Source organism: Physella acuta, unplaced genomic scaffold (genome assembly GCF_028476545.2).
Source record: "Physella acuta isolate Inbredline_101_S28 unplaced genomic scaffold, ASM2847654v3 ptg000511l, whole genome shotgun sequence".
In the NCBI taxonomy this organism is placed as follows: Eukaryota; Metazoa; Mollusca; class Gastropoda; family Physidae; genus Physella; species Physella acuta.
In genome coordinates, this window is record NW_026732030.1 from 1,034,987 (window position 1) to 1,055,889 (window position 20,903).

Genomic DNA, 20,903 nt, shown 5'->3' on the forward strand with positions numbered 1-20,903 from the left:
AGCGAGGTCAGCGAAAACCGATCGATTTGTCAGCTCCGTGAATCCCTTAGGTAACAGCCGGTGCTGTAATTAGTCACGGCTCTCGGCTTTTTTCATTAGATTACAGCTGTCCATGAACTATGTTCACATATCGTACGCCCGGTCATTCTTTGATCAAATTAAAAATTTTTGTTTCCACATGTCCTACGAACCGTCCCTTGCTATGTATGAAAGATTAATGGTTGTAACTATTCGCTTATAGCGAGGGTCAACGAAAACAAAATATATTTAAGGGTCGGAATTTTCTTTCAACCAACGTTAAATCAGGTTTTGAGACGAAACGAGGTCTCGGTAGGTTCGTGCTTTTTAATGGGCGACAGGGGCGACTTAGTGCGTTGGTACGTAAGGTATGCGGGGGGTAGACATGTTTTTTACAAGTCTGGAAAAGTAATTAAGTTTTTTATGACCGTTCCGATTTTCTTTTGATCTGACCAACATTTGACCACCCTGAGCCAGATAAATTTAACAAATGTTCAATACATAGTCGCTTAAGCGAGTATGTATTGAACATTTGTTAATATTTCCCCCTTCACCCACCTGTTCACCTGTCTACCCCCCGCATACCTTACGTACCAACGCACTAAGTCGCCCCTGTCGCCCATTAAAAAGCACGAACCTACCGAGACCTCGTTTCGTCTCAAAACCTGATTTAACGTTGGTTGAAAGAAAATTCCGACCCTTAAATATATTTTGTTTTCGTTGACCCTCGCTATAAGCGAATAGTTACAACCATTAATCTTTCATACATAGCAAGGGACGGTTCGTAGGACATGTGGAAACAAAAATTTTTAATTTGATCAAAGAATGACCGGGCGTACGATATGTGAACATAGTTCATGGACAGCTGTAATCTAATGAAAAAAGCCGAGAGCCGTGACTAATTACAGCACCGGCTGTTACCTAAGGGATTCACGGAGCTGACAAATCGATCGGTTTTCGCTGACCTCGCTATAAGCGAATAGTTACCGATGTCGCTACACTTACGATGTGTGACCAATTTAATTAGGTGTGATGGTCAGTGGATGCGATCGATATTACACAGCTGTTGCATAATGACCTACGTACTTCGCGGAAAGCCACTTAATGTACGTCGTAAATTACCATAACCTGTCAACCGAGTGGGGGAAACTCGGTGAAGCATAACAAAAATTTAATTAGGTGGGACATCATGCTGTGATGGCCCAGTGGGTGCGATCAATACATTCCCATTAAAAACACGCAGCCCGGAAAACTTCGCGGGCGGTCGATACGTAACAGATGTTACGTGTCTGGTTAATGTATGTTATTCACAAAGTACACGCTAACGCACCCCTACCCTCAAACCCCATCATTACTCCCCCTCTCATCCACCAACACCCCTATCCGTTTAAAATCAAATAAACAGTGTCTTTTATTTTAAATACCATACATCAAAGAAAAGAAATATATCAAATAAATAAATAAATAAACAAAAGTAATTAAAATCAAATTACGTAACTAGTTAATAATAATTTAACTAATTATAAAATAAAATTAAATTAAAAATAAACAAAATAAAAATAATTAAAAAGTAAACAAATAATCAAATTACGTAACTCGTTAATAAAAATTACACAATATAAACAAAGTAATTAAATTAAACAACAAGTAAACAAACAAATTAAACAAAATAAAAATACAATCAAAGTAATTAAATTACGTAACTCGATAATAAAAATTAATTAAAAAATTTAAAAACTCAAACAAATAATCAAATTACGTAACTCGTTTATAAAAAATTAATTAAAATTTTTAAAACTCATTAAAACTAATTAAAAAACACATTAAAATTACGTAACTCGATAATAAAAATTAATTAAAAATTTAAAAACTCATTAAAACTAATTAAAAAATACATTAAAATTACGTAACTAGGTCAAAAATTAATTAAAATTTTAAAAATTCATTAAAACTAATAAAAAAACACATTAAAATTACGTAACTAGGTCAATGATTACGTCATAATGTTACTAATTACGTCACAAGGTCAATGATTACGTCACAAGGTCACCCAAAGGTGACTCACCCTTCACTCCTCCGCCACCCTAGTTGGCGTAGTATTTTACTATATGTCGTTGTACCTTCACCCTTCGCTCCTCACCCAGTCTCTGCGCCAGGCTCACCCAGGCGGGTGAGTATTTTACTATATGTCATTGTCCCTGCAGCTCCTCCGCCAACACCAGTTGGCGTAGTATTTTACTATATCTCGTTGTCCCGCCGGCGCATCCTGCTCCACCACCCTTACCCTCCCGATGCGCCAGGCTGGGAGTATTTTACTATATCTCATTGTCCCTTCACCCTCCGCTCCTCCCGAGTATTTTACTATATGTCATTGCTCCTCCCACCAGCTCCTCACCCTCCGCCATGCGACCCAAAAGCGACCTAATATACTACTCTCTACATGTTTACATACTTTAATCAGTGTGTAGGGTGCAGTGGAATAGAATGTATGATATCTGATGTCATGGGCTCAAGGCTTATTAAATAAACATACACCCAGTGCTAACCAAACTAGTTAATAGCTTTCTATAAACATCTGCTGGTGCCAAAAAAAAGCAAGCTATTATTATGCAACTATTGAATGTATACCTTGTTACTGCTGACATAAGGCTGGCATGTGTGAACTTGACCAGTCACTGCCCTCTACCTTACACACACAACACTGACCCCTGGTCAACCTCAAGGTCAACCTTCTCTCTCCAGCAAGGATCAATTAGTCATGTTTGTGATTGCATTTCTAATTAGGTCAATCGGTCATTAAGTGTTCTGTAACTGGGTTTGTTTTCTTGGCTAAGGATATTGGTTTGTGGTCAGTGGTTTTGTTGGTTGTCAGTGAATGAGGTCATATGTTTGAATAGGTCAGAATACACAGCTAATTATAGGCCTACACAAGTTTTGACTTGCCTTCATTGGCCAGTTACACTCTGGTATTAGAAACTGCTGCCTTAGAACACATGCTTGTCTTGTTCTTATTTTAAAGACATTTAACTATACAATAAAACAAATTATCATAATATAACAGAATTTTTAAAAAAATATAATATAGCAAAACACAGTATAATAATGCAACATAATAATAATACAACATAATAATATAACATAATAATACAACATGATACAATAATGAAACTACAATAATTATAATACAAGAATACTAATATAGTAATAATAATATTTTTAATACCATAATAATAGTACTTCCGTTGGCCAGGTATTCTACTTACATACAAGTTCATGCTAAATATAATATAAATACACAATACCAAAAGTACAGTCTGTTACAAATAATAACATTACAATTATAATAATATAATAATAATAACAAATAATAACAGTACAATAATAAAAATACAATAAAAAAATACAATAATAATAACAAAATAATAATTAAAAAAAAAAACAACTAAATAATACAGCAACAAAATAATAATATAACAAAAAAATTAATTATCACAATAATACACCAACACAAAGCAATTAAGGATCACAAAGCAATGCACATCAATGTTGAGACATTAAAACTATTCCTTTCTTGTCCACAGGGAGCAACCAATCTTCACCACACGGGCCCATGTGTTCCAGATTGACTCGGCCACCAAGAAGGAGTGGGTGCCGGCCAGCAAGACATCGGTCAGTGTCTCCTACTACTACGACAGCGCCAGAAACACCTACAGGATCATCAGCGTGGATGGTTCCAAGGTCAGCCGTCATGATGTAATGCTGCCATCTCAGTCTTACGTGTTCTGTTTTAGTATCACGGTTTGGTTGAGATGTATGTTATGTGTGATTGTGGCTTATGGTGATAGTCAGACAGATTTGTTAGCATTTAGTGCCCCTGCTCTGGTTGGTGGAGATCACAGCTGATTCTTAGCTCACATTTACCCAGGCTCTGCTATAACAATGCTACTTGACAAGATTGGCCTATTTGTCTCCCTTGTACTCTACTATAACAATCCAACTTAGAAAAGACTTGTTATGTCAATAAAAATTTTACTTCCAGGTTCTTTTTTTTTTTGGCCTACTCAGCTCAATTTAATGCCCAGCATCAGTTAGAGAGAAATTAAATCACGTGGCAAGTGCAATTGCACAGACTTCTTTAATGACACGGCCACCAAAATAAATGTACTCTACTTCATCTTTCCTATAGACCCTCATGACTTGACAGAGAACTTTATATAAGTCACTTCCTCCACCTCATTTACACTGTGAGCAACAACCACAGATGTGAAGGCTATTCTTGTCTTATTTCACAGAAGATCTACTCAATCAAAAAAGATAGTTTTTTTTATGTAAGACAGACAAGCAGTCAATCAGGCAAAATTTGGATTTAAAACTTTCCCAGACCTGCATTCATAAAACTGATTTCCCCACCTGAAGAATTGGATTTAAAACTTTCTCAGCCCTGCATTCATTAAACTAATTTCCCCACCTGAAGAATTGGATTTAAAACTTTCCCAGACCTGCATTCATTAAACTGATTTCCCCACCTGAAGAATTGGATTTAAAACTTTCTCAGCCCTGCATTCATTAAACTAATTTCCCTACCTGAAGAATTGGATCTAAAACTTTCCCAGACCTGCATTCATTAAACTGATTTCCCTACCTGAAGAATTGGATCTAAAACTTTCCCAGACCTGCATTCATTAAACTGATTTCCCTACCTGAAGAATTGGATCTAAAACTTTCTCAGCCCTGCATTCATTAAACTGATTTCCCTACCTGAAGAATTGGATCTAAAACTTTCCCAGACCTGCATTCATTAAACTGATTTCCCTACCTGAAGAATTGGATCTAAAACTTTCTCAGCCCTGCATTCATTAAACTGATTTCCCCACCTGAAGAATTGGATCTAAAACTTTCTCAGCCCTGCATTCATTAAACTGATTTCCCCACCTGAAGAATTGGATCTAAAACTTTCTCAGCCCTGCATTCATTAAACTGATTTCCCCACCTGCTCATAAACAACCTTTTGTGCGTGGGATTCCTTCAAACTGCTCATCTTACAGATACTAGGTCTAAGTTCTACCTACAGATGTCCTCCCACATAAAAGATATCTACCCACATTTTTTTTTATTTGCCAGATAAGCCCTTGCCAACTTGGTCTTGATAGAGCCAGAAAAAAAACTCCAAGAATGTAACATTTTTATTGACATTTAGATTCTCTGCAGCCTATGTTTAAAATCCTCATCTTTGACCCGGCTGTAACTAAAGTTGTGTTTTCATGCAGGATGAGAAACAAACAGAGACATTTGCTGAAGAGATGGAGGGGGTGGGAGGTGGAGGGGGTGGGAGGTGGGGGGCATGACTTGCACAAAAAACAGCTTTCCCCCTGTCCTTCATAAACCAACAACTCAGTTTTTGTTTTAGGCAACATGTCAAGCTCAAATTTGAACAATGTTATTTTTTTTTCCTCCCCCTCCCTCTTGTATGTACATTTGTCACCTCCAACTAGACCCCTGGGGGGGGGGGGGGGAGGAGTCAGGAAAAAATATTCCGTTCAGTATTTTTAGGTTTAAGAAGGGAGAAAGTTTGGTTGAGGTGGAGGGGGTGGGGGATCAGGAGATCTGACTGGAGATCTGACATTTTAATTTGACTTTTGGTGTGACCTCAAAAAAGGCAAAAGTTACACATTTTTTAAATTATTGGTTGTCATGGTAACTGTAATGCTGGTTAACAGTTACATTGACAACATTTTAAATGGATTTTTTTTGTCTTTCTTAAACCCAAGTTTTACACTCGAAAATAAAACTTCTTTGTTTAGAGAGTATATTAGATTGAGCTATTTTAGGGTTGGTAGCACCACATAATAGCGTGGGTTTGTGATAGGGTTAGTATTAAGGTTAGACTTGTGTAACTTGAAGGGTTTGTGATAGGGTTAGTGTTAAGGTTAGACTTGCCTAACAGGTGGGGTAATGTACAAGTTTCTATCAGGATCTTTAATCCCTCTTAGATTTTTTCCTGTCAGCGAATTGCCAGATTGTACACAAGTGTGATTGCTATGTTGTGGCTATGTCTGAGATTATGTGATGTTAAATTAACATAGAGTTTACTCACTCATGCATATTACACAGTGGTTGTCACAATTAATACACAGTGGTTGTCACAATGTAATTTTGATAACAAGTATTGACACATTTCTTGTCTAAGTGTTGTGAATATAACTGTTGACATGTTTTATGCCTAAGAGTTATGACTCTAGCTATTGACACATTTTTGTCTAAAAACAAAAAACCGTTGACAAGTTATCTCACAGCAAACGCAGCAGACGCCATTAATAAACCTGTTGGCTTTGTCTCATCAGGCTATTGTCAACAGCACAATCACCCCCAACATGACCTTCACAAAAACATCCCAGAAGTTTGGCCAGTGGTCAGATCCCAGGGCCAACACTGTCTATGGCCTGGGGTTTGCCACAGAACAGGAGCTGACCAAGGTGAGCTTAACCTTTTTTTTTTCTTGCTTTGATGTGAAGCTCCTAATGGAGCTGGGTCTATTCAAAGGTCAGGGGTCATTATTGATTTAGAGAGGAAAATAAAAAAGTTGTAAGGTCAAGTGTGAGTGTAGATACAGATGGATCATAAGGTCAAGTAAGGATAACACTTTACCTCCCCCATCTATGCACATGCGCACATATATTACATGCGCACCACACACATACCACACTCAGAGGCGTATCCAGGTTTTCGTTGTAGGGGGAGCGAAAAGAGCAAAAAAAGGCGCCGAATTTTTAACACGTTCTATATACGTGTATTATATATATATATATATATATATATATATATATATATATATATATATATATATATATATATATATATATATATATATATATATATATATATGTATATATATAATTATTAGCTGTATGTCTTTACTTCGCTATGATGTAAAATAAATTGAAAGTAGCACTCTGAAGAAATAAGAAAAAACACACAATGTAGGCCGACAAAACAAAAATTGTATCAATCTAAACAAAAAAAAATATACACACACTACAACCAAAAACAATGAACGTAACACAATCTGTTTTGTGATTCTTGTTTAAAAAATTATTACATAATAATTCCTGGGAAATTATTTAAGACAAGTGAAATACGGCAAATAGTTACTATCTTAATATAAATATGTATATATCTACACATTTAATTATAAATGTCATAACAAATAAATAATTACTTTAGAATATAATAAAATTGTTTAACACCATTCGTGCTTACAAAATGTTTTTGTCTATAATCAGACTTCAATATATCGTCATCATAAATGCTAAAGTATTACAGCATAATGAAAGTTTTTAAAATCAGAGTTGGTATAAAACCACGCTTTTCGATACAATGGAAAAACATTCGGAAAAACAGCCTACATTTAACTAAATATCGCTCTCTTAGTTCAGATCATATATTTTTAACTAACTACTGCTTCTTTTTGTTCTATAAAGATCTTTTTTTAACATAGTGTTAGGTATGGGTTAGATCACTGTATTGATCACACACCTTTTCACTGGTAATTGCAAAAACAATATTTAGAGAGTTTTACGTTTAAAAAGTCAATTTTCTGGCGGCATGGTACTTTAGTACATCATTACGCGTTTTTCTACATGTACTTAACAGATCAGTTCGGGGTGGGTTGAGGGGGGGGGGGGGGGTTCAACTTCATTCACCACTGTCCGGTCAATTATCCAACCCAGTGTATACCTAGGTGTGACATTAATGTCGCTCTACACAATTGTGGTGGTGAGGTGTGTGTGTAGGGGGGGGGGGGGGGGGGGAGATAACCAACTCAGAGTGAACATAGCTTAAGTTTTTAGATGACTGTTCAAAAAATACATATATATTACACAAATATATATTACACAAATATATATACTACAGAAATAGATTTAAATAAGTAGCAGTGGTATTATGACAATATTTTTTTTACAGAGGGGTCCTTGGGGGAGGGGGGGGGGTTGTAACTGTTTCATATAATTTGTAATCGTAATCAATATCGCCCAAACTGTAAGAATAGTAATACTTCATCGTGATGACGTCAAAATTTCCCCACCACTACTCAGTTTGCTCATAAGTAAATTTAAATAGAGGTGCCACATCAGTTGTATTTATTTCTGTATTGTAATTTTTAAAAAAATTAATCACACGATTCAAACTGTATATATAAAGTAATTATGTGTGAAGTTTCATGTATATAGGGGACGGAGTGGTCTAGCGGTAGAGAGCTGGACTGCTAACCCGCAAGTCTCGAGTTCGAATCCGGGTTCAAGTCAGCAGACCGTCCCTGAGTCCACCCAACTGATGGGTACCTAACTCACGTTAGGAAAAGTAAAAGCGGCTGGGCATAGTGCTGACCACACTATCTCTTCATACTCCGAGGTCACAGAAACAAGTGAACTCTACATCACTTGCCCCTTAGACCGTCAGGTTTGAAAGGGAAACTTTTATGTATAACATTTTCTAATTCAATTATTCGTAAGCAAATACATTATACAGTTGCCTTTAACTTTACACCCCTCTTGCCAGGTGGTACTACCCGTAGAGGTTTTTTAAACATTGCAATGCATCGTAATGGTTTATTTTTAGAATGGCAAACTGATGCAGCTGTTACTACGTGTTGTAAACATAGACACTACTAGACTAGTACAATGATGCTTAATTGCTGCATGAAAAGAAGTCTTGTGGTTTACATAGTTGTGCCGACCAAAAATATTTTTTACAAATATTATTGTTTAAAACTTTGAGTTTAAAAAGTTTCCAAAAAGGCGCCACTTTGCTGAAAATGGCCAGAGGGGGAGCGGCCGCTCCCCCTGCTCCCCCCCTGCGTACGCTACTGATTGTACACACACACACCACATATAAACACACCATTTACCTACAAATACACCTCACATACACACACCACTCACCATTCGCACCACATGCACACACTCAAGCACACACAAGCAACATGTGCACCACTCACCATACACACACCGCTCACTATACATATCACACATATACACATGACACATACACACACCACACATACACACAACACACACACACACCACTGCAGACCCACCACACTTCCCCCCCTATTTATCTAAGCAAAACAAAAATGATACACATCCCCAGTTTACAAAACATGTCAAATTAAATGACCTGGTAATTAGCAATCAGTTCATTGAAACCTAGACTAAACAACACCCACACAAATGATATCATTAAATGCAACCCACCACACTCCGCATACACCACATTGTGTGTGTATTTAATGTCTTTTCTTTCTCATTTTCAAAAAGTAGTACAGTATATGTATTTCAGTTCAATGAAAGATGTTTGATTATTAATTGATAAAGCTAATTAATGTAGACAAGGCTGAGACTTGAGCCAATCAAAAGTTCAATAGCCCATCCTGTAGCATCCTGTGTGTAAATACTAAAGGGACACTACCTTTGTCAAAAGCTTGTCCTAATCTCTACTCAAACAGTGAAAACCTCGTGTGGACCAGATATTTGATTATTAATTGATTGAGTTAATTAATGTAGACAAGGCTGAGGCTTGAGCCAATCAAAAGTTCAATTGCCCAGCCTGTAGCATCCTGTGTGTAATGGGAGACTACCTTTGTCAAAAGCTTGTCCTAATCTCTACTCAAACAGTGAAAACCTTGTGTGGACCAGATAGATCACTATCTCAATACCATCAGTCACAGACAACTCTTTGATGTATTTTCTTTTTAAACAAACACATTTGCCCTTTTACCTCCCCTTCTACTCCCCCTCCCCTCCCCCAATTCACTCAATCCACACCCCCAACAACTGGGACAAGCCTTGAAACAGAAATGATAGTCCAGGGTTATTCTAAAACATTTATTACTTTAGCTTGAACTCAAACTTTTGATTCCTTAACTTTGGTGGCACACTACTACAGCATGTTAACTCCAAATTAAAATTACATTTTTTGTGTGTCTTTATTTGACAATTATTTTTATCATAAGAATGGGCTACCCGGTGACTGAGGTTATATTTTTAAAATTGGCTATTTCATGTCAACTAGGATTTAGCTACTATTTTGTTGGTTGATTTTGGCTACCCTTGTAACAAGTGGGTTTTGCTACACTTTGACAAGTGAGTTTTAATACAAAAAAACAAGTGGGTTTTAATACAAAAAAACAAGTGGGTTTTGCTACACTAAAACAAGTGGGTTTTGCTACACCAAAACAAGTGGGTTTTGCTACAACCTGACAAGTAGGTTTTGCTACACCCTGACAAGTGGGTTTTGCTACACCATGACAAGTGGGTTTTGGCTACCCTGTGACAAATGGGTTTTGCTACAGCCTTACAAGTGGGTTTTGCTACCCTGTGATAAGTGTGTTTTGCTACCCTGAGACAAGTAGGTTTTGCTACACCCTGACAAGTGGGTTTTGCTACAGCCTTACAAGTGGAATTTGGCTACCCTGTGGCGAGTGTGTTTTGCTACCCTGTGACAAGTGGGTTTTTGCTACCCTGTGGCAAGTGGGTTTTGCTACCTTGTGATTAGTGGGTTTTGCTACCTTGTGATAAGTGGGTTTTGGCTACCCTGTGGCAAGTGACTATTTCATGTCACCTGGGGATTGGCTAAAATGTTGTTGGTTGGTTTTGGCTACCCTGTAACAAGTGGGTTTTGCTACACCCTGACAACTGGGTTTGCTACACCCTGACAAGTGGGTTTTGCTACCCTGTAACAAGTGGGTTTTGCTACACCCTTACAACTGGGTTTGCTACACCCTGACAAGTGGGTTTTGCTACACCCTAACAAGTGGGTTTTGCTACCCTGTAGCAAGTAGGTTTTGCTACACCATGACAAGTAGGTTTTGCTACACCCTGTAGCAAGTAGGTTTTGCTACACCCTGTAGCAAGTAGGTTTTGCTACACCCTGACAAGTGGGTTTTTAAAACAGGAGCCCACTTGTTACAAAAAAAGAGTCAGCTTGCCACTGAGCAAATGCAACAAATGTTTGATTGCAGCAGCGATCAGATTTTGTTGTCAAACACAGGATGTTGGGTAAGACATTACCTTTGTTGACTCGCCAGTTAGGACACTTGTCCTCTTCCTGTAGCTTCTCCACTGTTGACACGACCTGGTTCTCACCTTTTTTCTCTTTACCTGAGCTGAAGCGGACACAGGTGTAATTGGTTTAGTGGCACTTCTAGCTGTAATAGTGACACTTCTAGCTGTAATAGTGGCACTTCTTGTTGTATTAGTGGCACTTTTTGCCATGTTATTGGCACTTCTTGTCATATTAGTGGCACTTTTGTCATGTTCCTATCGCATTATCTTGTACGAGCCGGCCCGCGGCATAACATACACCGCTATTTAGTTGTTTCTAATTTTCAATAATTAATAATTTGTGAATTCGACAGTACCAACGCTGACACTGAAAATATTTCTTTAAAACACTATAAGTAGCTCGTTAAGGACCATAACCCCCCCCCCCTTCCTTCCCTCCCCCCCCTCCTCCCCCCCCCCCCCCCCCTACGTTTAAAATCGTTGGCTCTGCTTGTAAACATTTAGAGTGAACACAGCTCACTAAAACCATGTAGGGGTGGGGAGGTAGGGAGAGCGTTTGCAGCTTGTTTTCTAACGGCTCGAAGAAGAGAATTATATATATAGAAGATTAGTTTATTGATATCAAGGTGGGGAGGAGGGGCGAGTCTGTTAAGACAATGCTTAATTTGTGCAGAAGGTGGGGGAGGGATATTTGAACAAAGCTAACTCTGAGCTAGAAAAGTTCAACATGGCTGCTAGAATCAGGTGAATCAAGTCTTGTTGCTGGATAGGGTCAAAGGTTGAGAGGGTCAAAGGTTGTTTTGTTTGGCAACATTCAATCCAAAAACTGAAGACAAAATAATACTTTAAAATAATTTTTTTTACCTCACATTCGGTACACAATATCAAATCATTTCTGCTCTTATCTTATGATTTACATATATAAAACTTGGTTTAGAAATTGTCCGATTTTTAGAAGAATTAAACCGAATTTTTTAAAAATTTCAGACATTTTTTGTGTGTTGATGCCTTGTTAGGTTTTAATGTGATTTGTGTTCCTTTTATATGTTATTTCAAATTTACATCCTCATCCCTGAAATATTTCACTTCATAGAAAAATTGATAAATTCTGTTCTGATTCATGTCAGTTCATAGAAAAATCTGATAAATTCTGTTCTGATTCTTTTCAGTTCATAGAAAAATTGATAAATTCTGTTCTGATTCTTTTCACTTCATAGAAAAATTGATAAATTCTGTTCTGATTCTTTTCAGTTCATAGAAAAATTTATATGATAAATTCTGTTCTGATTCATTTCAGTTCATAGAAAAAGTGATAAATTCTGTTCTGATTCATTTCAGTTCATAGAAAAATTGATAAATTCTGTTCTGATTTATTTCAGTTCATAGAAAAATGTATATGATAAATTCTGGTCCCTGATTCATTTCAGTTCATAGAAAAATTGATAAATTCTGTTCTGATTTCAGTTCATAGAAAAATTTAAAGAGATCAAAGAACTGACCAGACAGGCAGCAGGGCTGAAGCAGCCAGAGGTGAATGGCACTGACAACCACGCACCATCCCCACAGCCAACCAGACAGACAATGCATCAGAGAACCAACAGTCTTTCATCCATCCAGGTCAGTGGTCCGTCAATCTTTGTATCTAGGTCAGTGGTCCATCAATCCTTGTATCTAGGTCAGTGGTCCATCAATCCTTGTATCTAGGTCAGTGGTCCATCAATCCTTGTATCTAGGTCAGTGGTCCATCAATCCTTGTATCTAGGTCAGTGGTCAATCAATCCTTGTATCTAGGTCAGTGGTCCATCAATCCTTGTATCTAGGTCAGTGGTCCATCAATCCTTGTATCTAGGTCAGTGGTCCATCAATCCTTGTATCTAGGTCAGTGGTCCATCAATCCTTGTATCTAGGTCAGTGGTCCATCAATCCTTGTATCTAGGTCAGTGGTCCATCAATCCTTGTATCTAGGTCAGTGGTCCATTAATCCTTTTATCTAAGTCAGTCATATCTAGGTCAGTGGTCAGTCAATCCTTTGTATATGAAGGGATAGTGTGGCCAGCGCTATGCCTTGTCATCTTTACTTTCCCTAACTTAACACAGGTACTCATTAAAGCTGGGTGGTCTCAGGGACATCCGACAAACAAGCCCAGCATCCAAACTTGAGAGTTTAGAGTTAGCAGTCAAACTCTCTACCATTTGACTACTCGTTCAGCATCATGTGTTAGCATATTTTTCAGCTACTGTGGAACCCAACTCTTGATTCATCAAAAATATATTTATTATTATTTTTTTGTTTCCCTTTTAGTTGAAATATCTGAACCACACCTCCCATCTTTTCTTCCGTGTGTATCTAGATGCTGCTATATTTTTTTCAAGTTCAATATAAAATAAAATAAAAATTTTGTCGTACTGTGTTTTATGAATGTTTTCTTATTTCAAGATGGAGACAGCTGATGTAACTTTTTTTGTGCTTGACTTTATGCTCTGTTTACTTTACAGAATGAGTCTGGAAGTCTTCGAGAGAGGCGCAATTCTTTTACACAAGGAGGAACAAATGGCCTCCCTGCCAGCACCTCCACAGAGGCTCAGCTCAAATATGAGAACGACCGTCTCAAGCTGGCATTAGCTCAAAGGTACACAGAATAGTTGTGTAAATAGATGTGTTCTATTTAAGGTACACAGAATAGTTAAGTAAATAGGTTTTACCAAAGGTATACAGAATAGTTGTGTAAATAGATGTGTTCTATTTAAGGTACACAGAATACTGTGTAAATAGCATAAAAACACACAGAATCATTTTGTAAATAGAAGTGTTTTACTAAAGGTACACAGAATAATTGTGTCAATAGAACTGTTTTACTAAACGTACACAAAAACTTCTGTAAACAAAGTTGCAGCAGAATAGTTGTGTAAATAGAAACTTTTTACTTCTTTATTGATACAAATGATCTGGAATGCAAATAAAATTGGGTATATTTTGTTTTGATGATATATATACATATTCTAATGGTGTTAACATTCCGATTGTGTTTATTGTTGAATTGATAGTTCAGCTAATATAAAATTATGATTGTGTTTACTGTTGAACTTGATAGTTCAGCTAACATAAAAATATGATTGTGTTTCCTGTAAAACTTGATAGTTCGGCTAACATAAAAATATGACTGTGTTTACTGTAAAACTTGATAGTTCAGCTAATATAAAATTATGACTGTGTTTACTGTAAAACTTGATAGTTCGGCTAATATAAAATTGTGGCTGTGTTTCCTGTAAAACTTGATAGTTCGGCTAATATAAAAATATGATTGTGTTTCCTGTAAAACTTGACAGTTCAGCTAACATAAAATTATGACTGTGTTTACTGTAAAACTTGATAGTTCAGCTAATATAAAATTATGACTGTGTTTACTGTAAAACTTGATAGTTCGGCTAATATAAAATTATGACTGTGTTTACTGTAAAACTTGACAGTTCGGCTAATATAAAAGTATGATTGTGTTTACTGTAAAACTTGATAGTTCGGCTAATGCCAAGAAGTGGGAGGTGGAGCTCCAGACCTTGAAGAACAACAACGCCCGCCTGACAGCAGCACTACAGGAGAGTACAGCCAACGTGGAGGAGTGGAAGAAACAGCTGGCCGCCTACAAGGAAGAAAGTGTGAGGTTGAAAAAAAGAGTAAGTTAATTTTTTGTATGGTAAAAGAGAAATTCATGAAAAATTCATCCATTTAGCTTAACATATATTAACATATAGCATGAGATACGGATTTTTAAAGTGAGTTGTGAAAATAGGTTATGAATTTAGGTGTGCAAAAAGTGTTATGAATAAAGGTTTGGAAATAGTGTTATGAAAGTATGGAAATAGTGTTATGAATTAAGATGTGAAATTAGTGGTATGAATTAAAAAGGTGTGAAAATTGGGGGGAAAAAAGATGTGGAAATAGTGTAAAATAAAGGGTGTTGAAATAGTGTGTTTGTTATTTTGACGATGTGTTTTCATGTCTGACAGCTGCTGGACCATGACAAGGGTGCTGGGGGGGACCCCCTGATGGTGGGTCAGCTGACTGACCAGCTGGAGAGGATTCGCCTTGAGAACCATAACAAACAGGAGGTAAGTCATTGCTGGGTCACACTCTCTAACCAATGGGAGGGTCAAGACATCTGCACTGTAGTCATGGCAACCAGCTAGGCTAGGCAGCAATATTTCCTTTCTTTTAAAACATGACAGAACATAGAGATGGGCTGGTGATATTTAAGATGTAATGGTTATTTGGTGGTGAGATATTATTGTTACAGACTGGTAATATAGAATGGTTATGGACTGGTAAGATGTAATGGTTATTTGGTAGTAAAATAATATCGGTACAGACTGGTAACATAGAATGGTTATGGGCTGGTAAGATGTAATGGTTTACCAAGGCGCTAAATTACACCTGTAGCCTACCAGCTGTGTAATAAAGCAAGCTGCAGTATGGTGTCATGTTTTTATAATCTGTAGGAGATCAAACGATTAACGAGTCAGCTTCAAGAATTTGCACTTAAAGATGCCCAGGCTGCTTCATTACAGTCTAGAATCCAGGTGAGTCACACGAGCACAGGTGTGTGTGTAGAGCAGGTGTGTTCCTAGACACAGGTGTGTTTATAGAAATAGGTACCTTAATAGAAATAGGAATGTATTTAAAAGTTGAAAATTGGATAATTGTTGCATGTATCAATGCATTTTTTGGCATTAAGGTTATTTTTAAAAGCTCACGAAAAGTGAAAAACTAATGAGACCATGAACAGGTCAAATAGTTTTGTTTGCTGCTGAGGCTCTGCACTCTTCTTCTTCTTCTTTGTTCTTAATTATTTGTGTTGAAGGGGATCGAGATTTATCTGCCAGTGGGTTTGAACTCGAGACTTTGTTCGAATTTATCAACCATGAGCTTTTTGCCGACTCGACCATGCCTCCAAAACAATTAAGCGTTACGTGTCAACTGGTTATGCGCCATTGAGGCCATTGACTCCGATTTCAGCCTGCTTTTCTTTTTTGGATTTGCTTCCATAGCCTTTGTCCAACCAAGAACAAACTAACTACAAGGCAGCAGTTGTTTAATTTTGGAGTTGTCTCTCCTAGAAGAGTGGCTGTCTCCAGCTAACGAGCCTCATCTGCCCGAGGGTTCGAACTCGAGACTTTTCGGTTTAGCAACCATGAGCTTTCCCGACTCGACCACGCCGACCCTTGGCTCTGCACAATGTGAAAATATTCTGCCTTTGGATAAGCAATTTTAAAATGTTAAAAAAAAAAATGTCTTATGTGGTCGGAAATGTAACTTATTAATTATAACAAAATCCTTATTTTCCACTTGGTTATATGAAAATAATTTGTGGAGAAATGGTTGATTACTCTTAAAGTTTACCATCCCATAGTCAAGGTAGTCCCTCAGTTTTAACTTAATGAGGACATTTAAACATATTTTATTGAAGATAGACACACACTATTGAAAGTCGTTGTTTTAAAGTGGTACCAACAAAACAAAAAAAACTGTAACATCCGACTAGTTAAAATAAAAACAAAAAATGTTTCAGACTCTGGAAGAAGAGAATCATTCTCTGAGCCTCCGCCTGCAAGACAGTGGTACCAACAAAATAAAAAAACCTGTAACAACTAATAAAAAAAAAAACAAAAAATGTTTCAGACTCTGGAAGAAGAGAATCATTCTCTGAGCCTCCGCCTGCAAGACAGCCAGAGACAGCTGCAGGAATGTAGGTCATCAAAGGAGCAGGATTCCAGGGAGCTGGTACGGCTTCAGGAAATCCTTGGCGCCAAGCTCTCAGAGCTGTACGACACCCATGAGACGATTCTCTCAGTCATCAGGAGGGAATCCAACAGCTAGCTTGTTGTGGTAGGTTGTTTATGGCTGTCTATAGCTAGCTTGTTATGGTAGGTTGTTTATGGCTGTCTACAGCTAGCTTGTTATGGCTGTCTACAGCTAGCTTGTTATGGTAGGTTGTTTATGGCTGTCTACAGCTAGCTTGTTATGGCTGTCTAAGCTAGCTTGTTATGGTAGGTTGTTTATGGCTGTCTACAGCTAGCTTGTTATGGCTGTCTACAGCTAGCTTGTTATGGTAGGTTGTTTATGGCTGTCTACAGCTAGCTTGTTATGGCTGTCTAAGCTAGCTTGTTATGGTAGGTTGTTTATGGCTGTCTACAGCTAGCTTGTTATGGCTGTCTACAGCTAGCTTGTTATAGTAGGTTGTTTATGGCTGTCTACAGCTAGCTTGTTGTGGTAGGTTGTTTATGGCTGTCTACAGCTAGCTTGTTATGGTAGGTTGTTTATGGCTGTCTACAGCTAGCTTGTTATGGTAGGTTGTTTATGGCTGTCTATAGCTAGCTTGTTATGGTAGGTTATTTATGGCTGTCTACAGCTAGCTTGTTATGGTAGGTTGTTTATGGCTGTCTATAGCTAGCTTGTTATGGCTGTCTACAGCTAGCTTGTTATAGTAGGTTGTTTATGGCTGTTTACAGCTAGCTTGTTATGGATGTCTACAGCTAGCTTGTTATGGTAGGTTATTTATGGCTGTCTATAGCTAGGTTATTATGGCTGTCTTCGGCTTGCTTGTTATGGCTGTCCAGCTAGCTTGTTATGGTAGGTTATTTATGGCTGTTTACAGCTAGCTTGTAATGGCTGCATGACATTGGGTATTTGTTGGTGGTCGTTCATATACTTTTAATTTTTTTTTTATTATTTTAACATGACATCATACTGTTTAGATTTTCTAATAATCCATTCAATAATTATTTCTTTTCCAGCTACAGCTAGACCGCAAGTATTTTCAAATCACAGGAAGCGAGAGATTGACCTGTAGTTGATTGGAAGCAAGAGATTGACCTGTAGTTGATTGGAAGCAAGAGATTGACCTGTAGTTGATTGGAATGGCTGAATGTTGATCTACACAGGGACACTGTTTAAAGTTTCTCACTTATCTTAGCAAATCTCTTGTGTGGTTGTGCACATCATCAATGTGGTTGTGCTCATGACACATGTGGTTGTGCTCATGACACATGTGGTTGTGCACATCATCAATGTGGTTGTGCTCTTGACACATATGATTGTGCTCATCACAAATATGGTTCCTGGAATTGCCGTCCTATTCATATATCATTTCTCATCATGTGGAGATATTTTTATCAAATTTGCGCTGACAAATGAACTCACTGATCTGAACACCCTTCATTGTTTTCTCACCTTATTCTTTGTGCGCTTTATCATCAAATGTTAATTTACAATTCTTGTGTAAGAGGAGAAAAATAATAGTTATAGATCTGTGTAGTAAAGAGACATTGATGTGAGTTTAATGTAAAACAGATGGTCAAATTTTATGTTCAATACATGCAAATGTCACTGTTGTTGATAGATAGATTATTTTCTTTTTGTGAATTTAAAAATCATCTGTGTAACTCTCCACAACATATCAGAGACAATTTGTATTTTATTTTACTATAACTTTATAATCTCTCAGTTGTATTTGGTTTTATTATACTCAAACTTGTTACTTATTTGTTTACTAATTAATTGATTAGGACGTTAAAGAAAGTAATTGTGTGATATTATCTTACATGAACTTGTTTTTTCTTGTAAGAAAACATCTCATGCTCTTCTGTTGTACAAATGCTAATGTCAATGTAATCAAATGAACAAATGAGTTTTTTTCTGTTAAATTTGGCTTTACATGTATTTAATTAATATAAGCAATTTTGCTGATTTTTTTTTTGTTTTCATTAATAAATTAGGGCTGTTCTCTGTGTAAATTGTGATTGATTTACTGCTAGAAAACAGCGCACTTAATTTTTTTTTTACTGTACATATATTAGATTTTAAAATTAACCAGTGTAGATGTTCCTGTTATGTGATTTCTTGAGATTTTTGGCCTGCGGTGCCAAACGAAAGTTGGATGTTCCAAATTTAATGTTGGTTATCATTGGTGGGGTTGCATTGGCGACTCACAGGCCAGATGGTATAGATTTTTTTAACAGCTTTGGTTGTGCAATGATGTCAGGCAGGGATGTATTGGCAATACCAGCACAAATGGTAGAAGTTGTGCAATAGTAGTTGGTAGGCAAGTTTAGTGGTGTTGATACAAAAGGGTAAATCTTGAAATAGTTAAGTGGTGTTGATACAGAATGGTGAATCTTGAAATAGTTAAGTTTAGTGGTGTTGATACGGAATGGTAAATGTTGAAATAGTGAAGTTTAGTAGTTTTGATACAGAATGGTGAATCTTGAAATAGTTACGTTTAGTGGTTTTGATACAGAATGGTGAATCTTGAAAATAGTAAAGTTTACTGGTGTTTATACAGTTTGGTAAATCTTGAAATAGTAAAGTTTAGAGGTGTTGATACAGGTCAGTGAGAATTGAAATAGCAAAGTTTAGATTTGGGTTAATGCTAATGTAGACACTGTCAGACTGTATACATTATTTTACAAGGGTTTACATTGGGATATTTTAGTTAGCATTTCAAAAGTTTAAAAAAAAAAATACTATTTTTTTCCCCGTCAGACAGAAAAAAAATATAAATTTTACTCATAACAGAAATAGATTTTATTCGGTCTTTCTCAAGTTGAAAAACTGGGATCAGTTTAAAAAAGATATTGATGAGATTACGGTTGACTCCAGCACTGAGTGAAGTAGGGAAGTCTGTAACACTTGAGATAGTCCTGGCTGGTAATACAAAATGTCAGCAGTTTAGTTGTTAAACTAGAACTTAGATAAACACAACAAAGTTCAGCTCAAAGTCTTCTTAGATGTTGACCAGTTATTTGCTGTTGGGGATTTTAAATATAACAAATGATGACAAACTTGAAAACCTTTGTATTATCTTATAAAGGACCCATGAGATCATCCATTTGTTTTAATCATTTTGTTTACTATGCTGCATAATTTGTTTATTTTTTGTGTTAATTTTAAAATAACAATAAAACAGAGGAGTGTAAACATGTCTACAATATAGACATGAAACCCATGAAATTGTTGCCTTAAACTAATGTTTTACTGATATTTATATCTCTTGCATAAATAACTTATTTGTTTGACTTGTAATATATGTCAGTCTATAGATATAAAAAATTATTAAGTGCTGTTCAAAATGTGTGACTATACTTTCTGTACTGTATATATCTGATATGTACTCAGTTTTGTACTCTTGAAATATATATATATATATATATATATATATATATATATATATATATACATATATATTGTATGCATAATACATATAATGTGTTGTCGCTAAAATCAGACCACAATGTAGCTCACATGTGATGTATATTTCTGACAAAGCATTTAGTTTTTATTGTACTGTAAAGCTCAGACTTTGTCCTTGGCATGATGTCCTAATTGTTAGCATAAGTCAGGGCAACAGATGGTGAGAAAACTAAAAAGTCATAGGACAGAATGCATTTCATAACAAAGAACAATAACTCTGTTAAAACTTGAAATGGATGCAACTGTTGTGACCTCTGAACTGTCTTAGAGGCCATTTCTCTCAAGGTAGCTACATATAATATATGAGCCACCTTACACTGTGTGTTACTTATCTATGTATATATGATTTAATACAGATGTTTAACACTGAACTTGATACTTGTATATTACTCACAATAAAGAGAAAATAAAATGTAACCCAACTATGAGAGTTTCTCTCTAGACCACGCTCTGGCTGTGTTTAGTTGAACTACCTAGATCTAACTTGCAGCTTTTTTTTTTAAATAAAAAATAATTGCTTCCTTTTTTCACATCTTGTCAAGAATTAAAACACTGCAGCATAACATTTTAAAATATTCATG

At 36.6% G+C, this 20,903-nt stretch overlaps 1 protein-coding gene across 4 annotated transcripts in view; it reads left to right on the forward strand.

Annotated features, from left to right (window-relative positions):
- The window catches only part of LOC131944861 (homer protein homolog 2), a 95,861-nt gene extending 76,259 nt beyond the window's left edge, over positions 1–19,602 (forward strand). For all 4 annotated transcript variants that reach the window (XM_059305726.1, XM_059305724.1, XM_059305725.1 and 1 more), the window contains 9 exons: positions 3,600–3,756; positions 6,360–6,491; positions 12,543–12,695; positions 13,575–13,708; positions 14,594–14,750; positions 15,084–15,185; positions 15,573–15,653; positions 16,753–16,959; positions 17,868–19,602. In XM_059305726.1, the coding sequence (XP_059161709.1) occupies positions 3,600–3,756; positions 6,360–6,491; positions 12,543–12,695; positions 13,575–13,708; positions 14,594–14,750; positions 15,084–15,185; positions 15,573–15,653; positions 16,753–16,950 (1,114 nt within the window). In that variant the 3' untranslated portion in view covers positions 16,951–16,959; positions 17,868–19,602. The remainder of the gene's footprint in view (positions 1–3,599; positions 3,757–6,359; positions 6,492–12,542; positions 12,696–13,574; positions 13,709–14,593; positions 14,751–15,083; positions 15,186–15,572; positions 15,654–16,752; positions 16,960–17,867) is intronic.
- Positions 19,603–20,903: the final 1,301 nt, after the last annotated feature.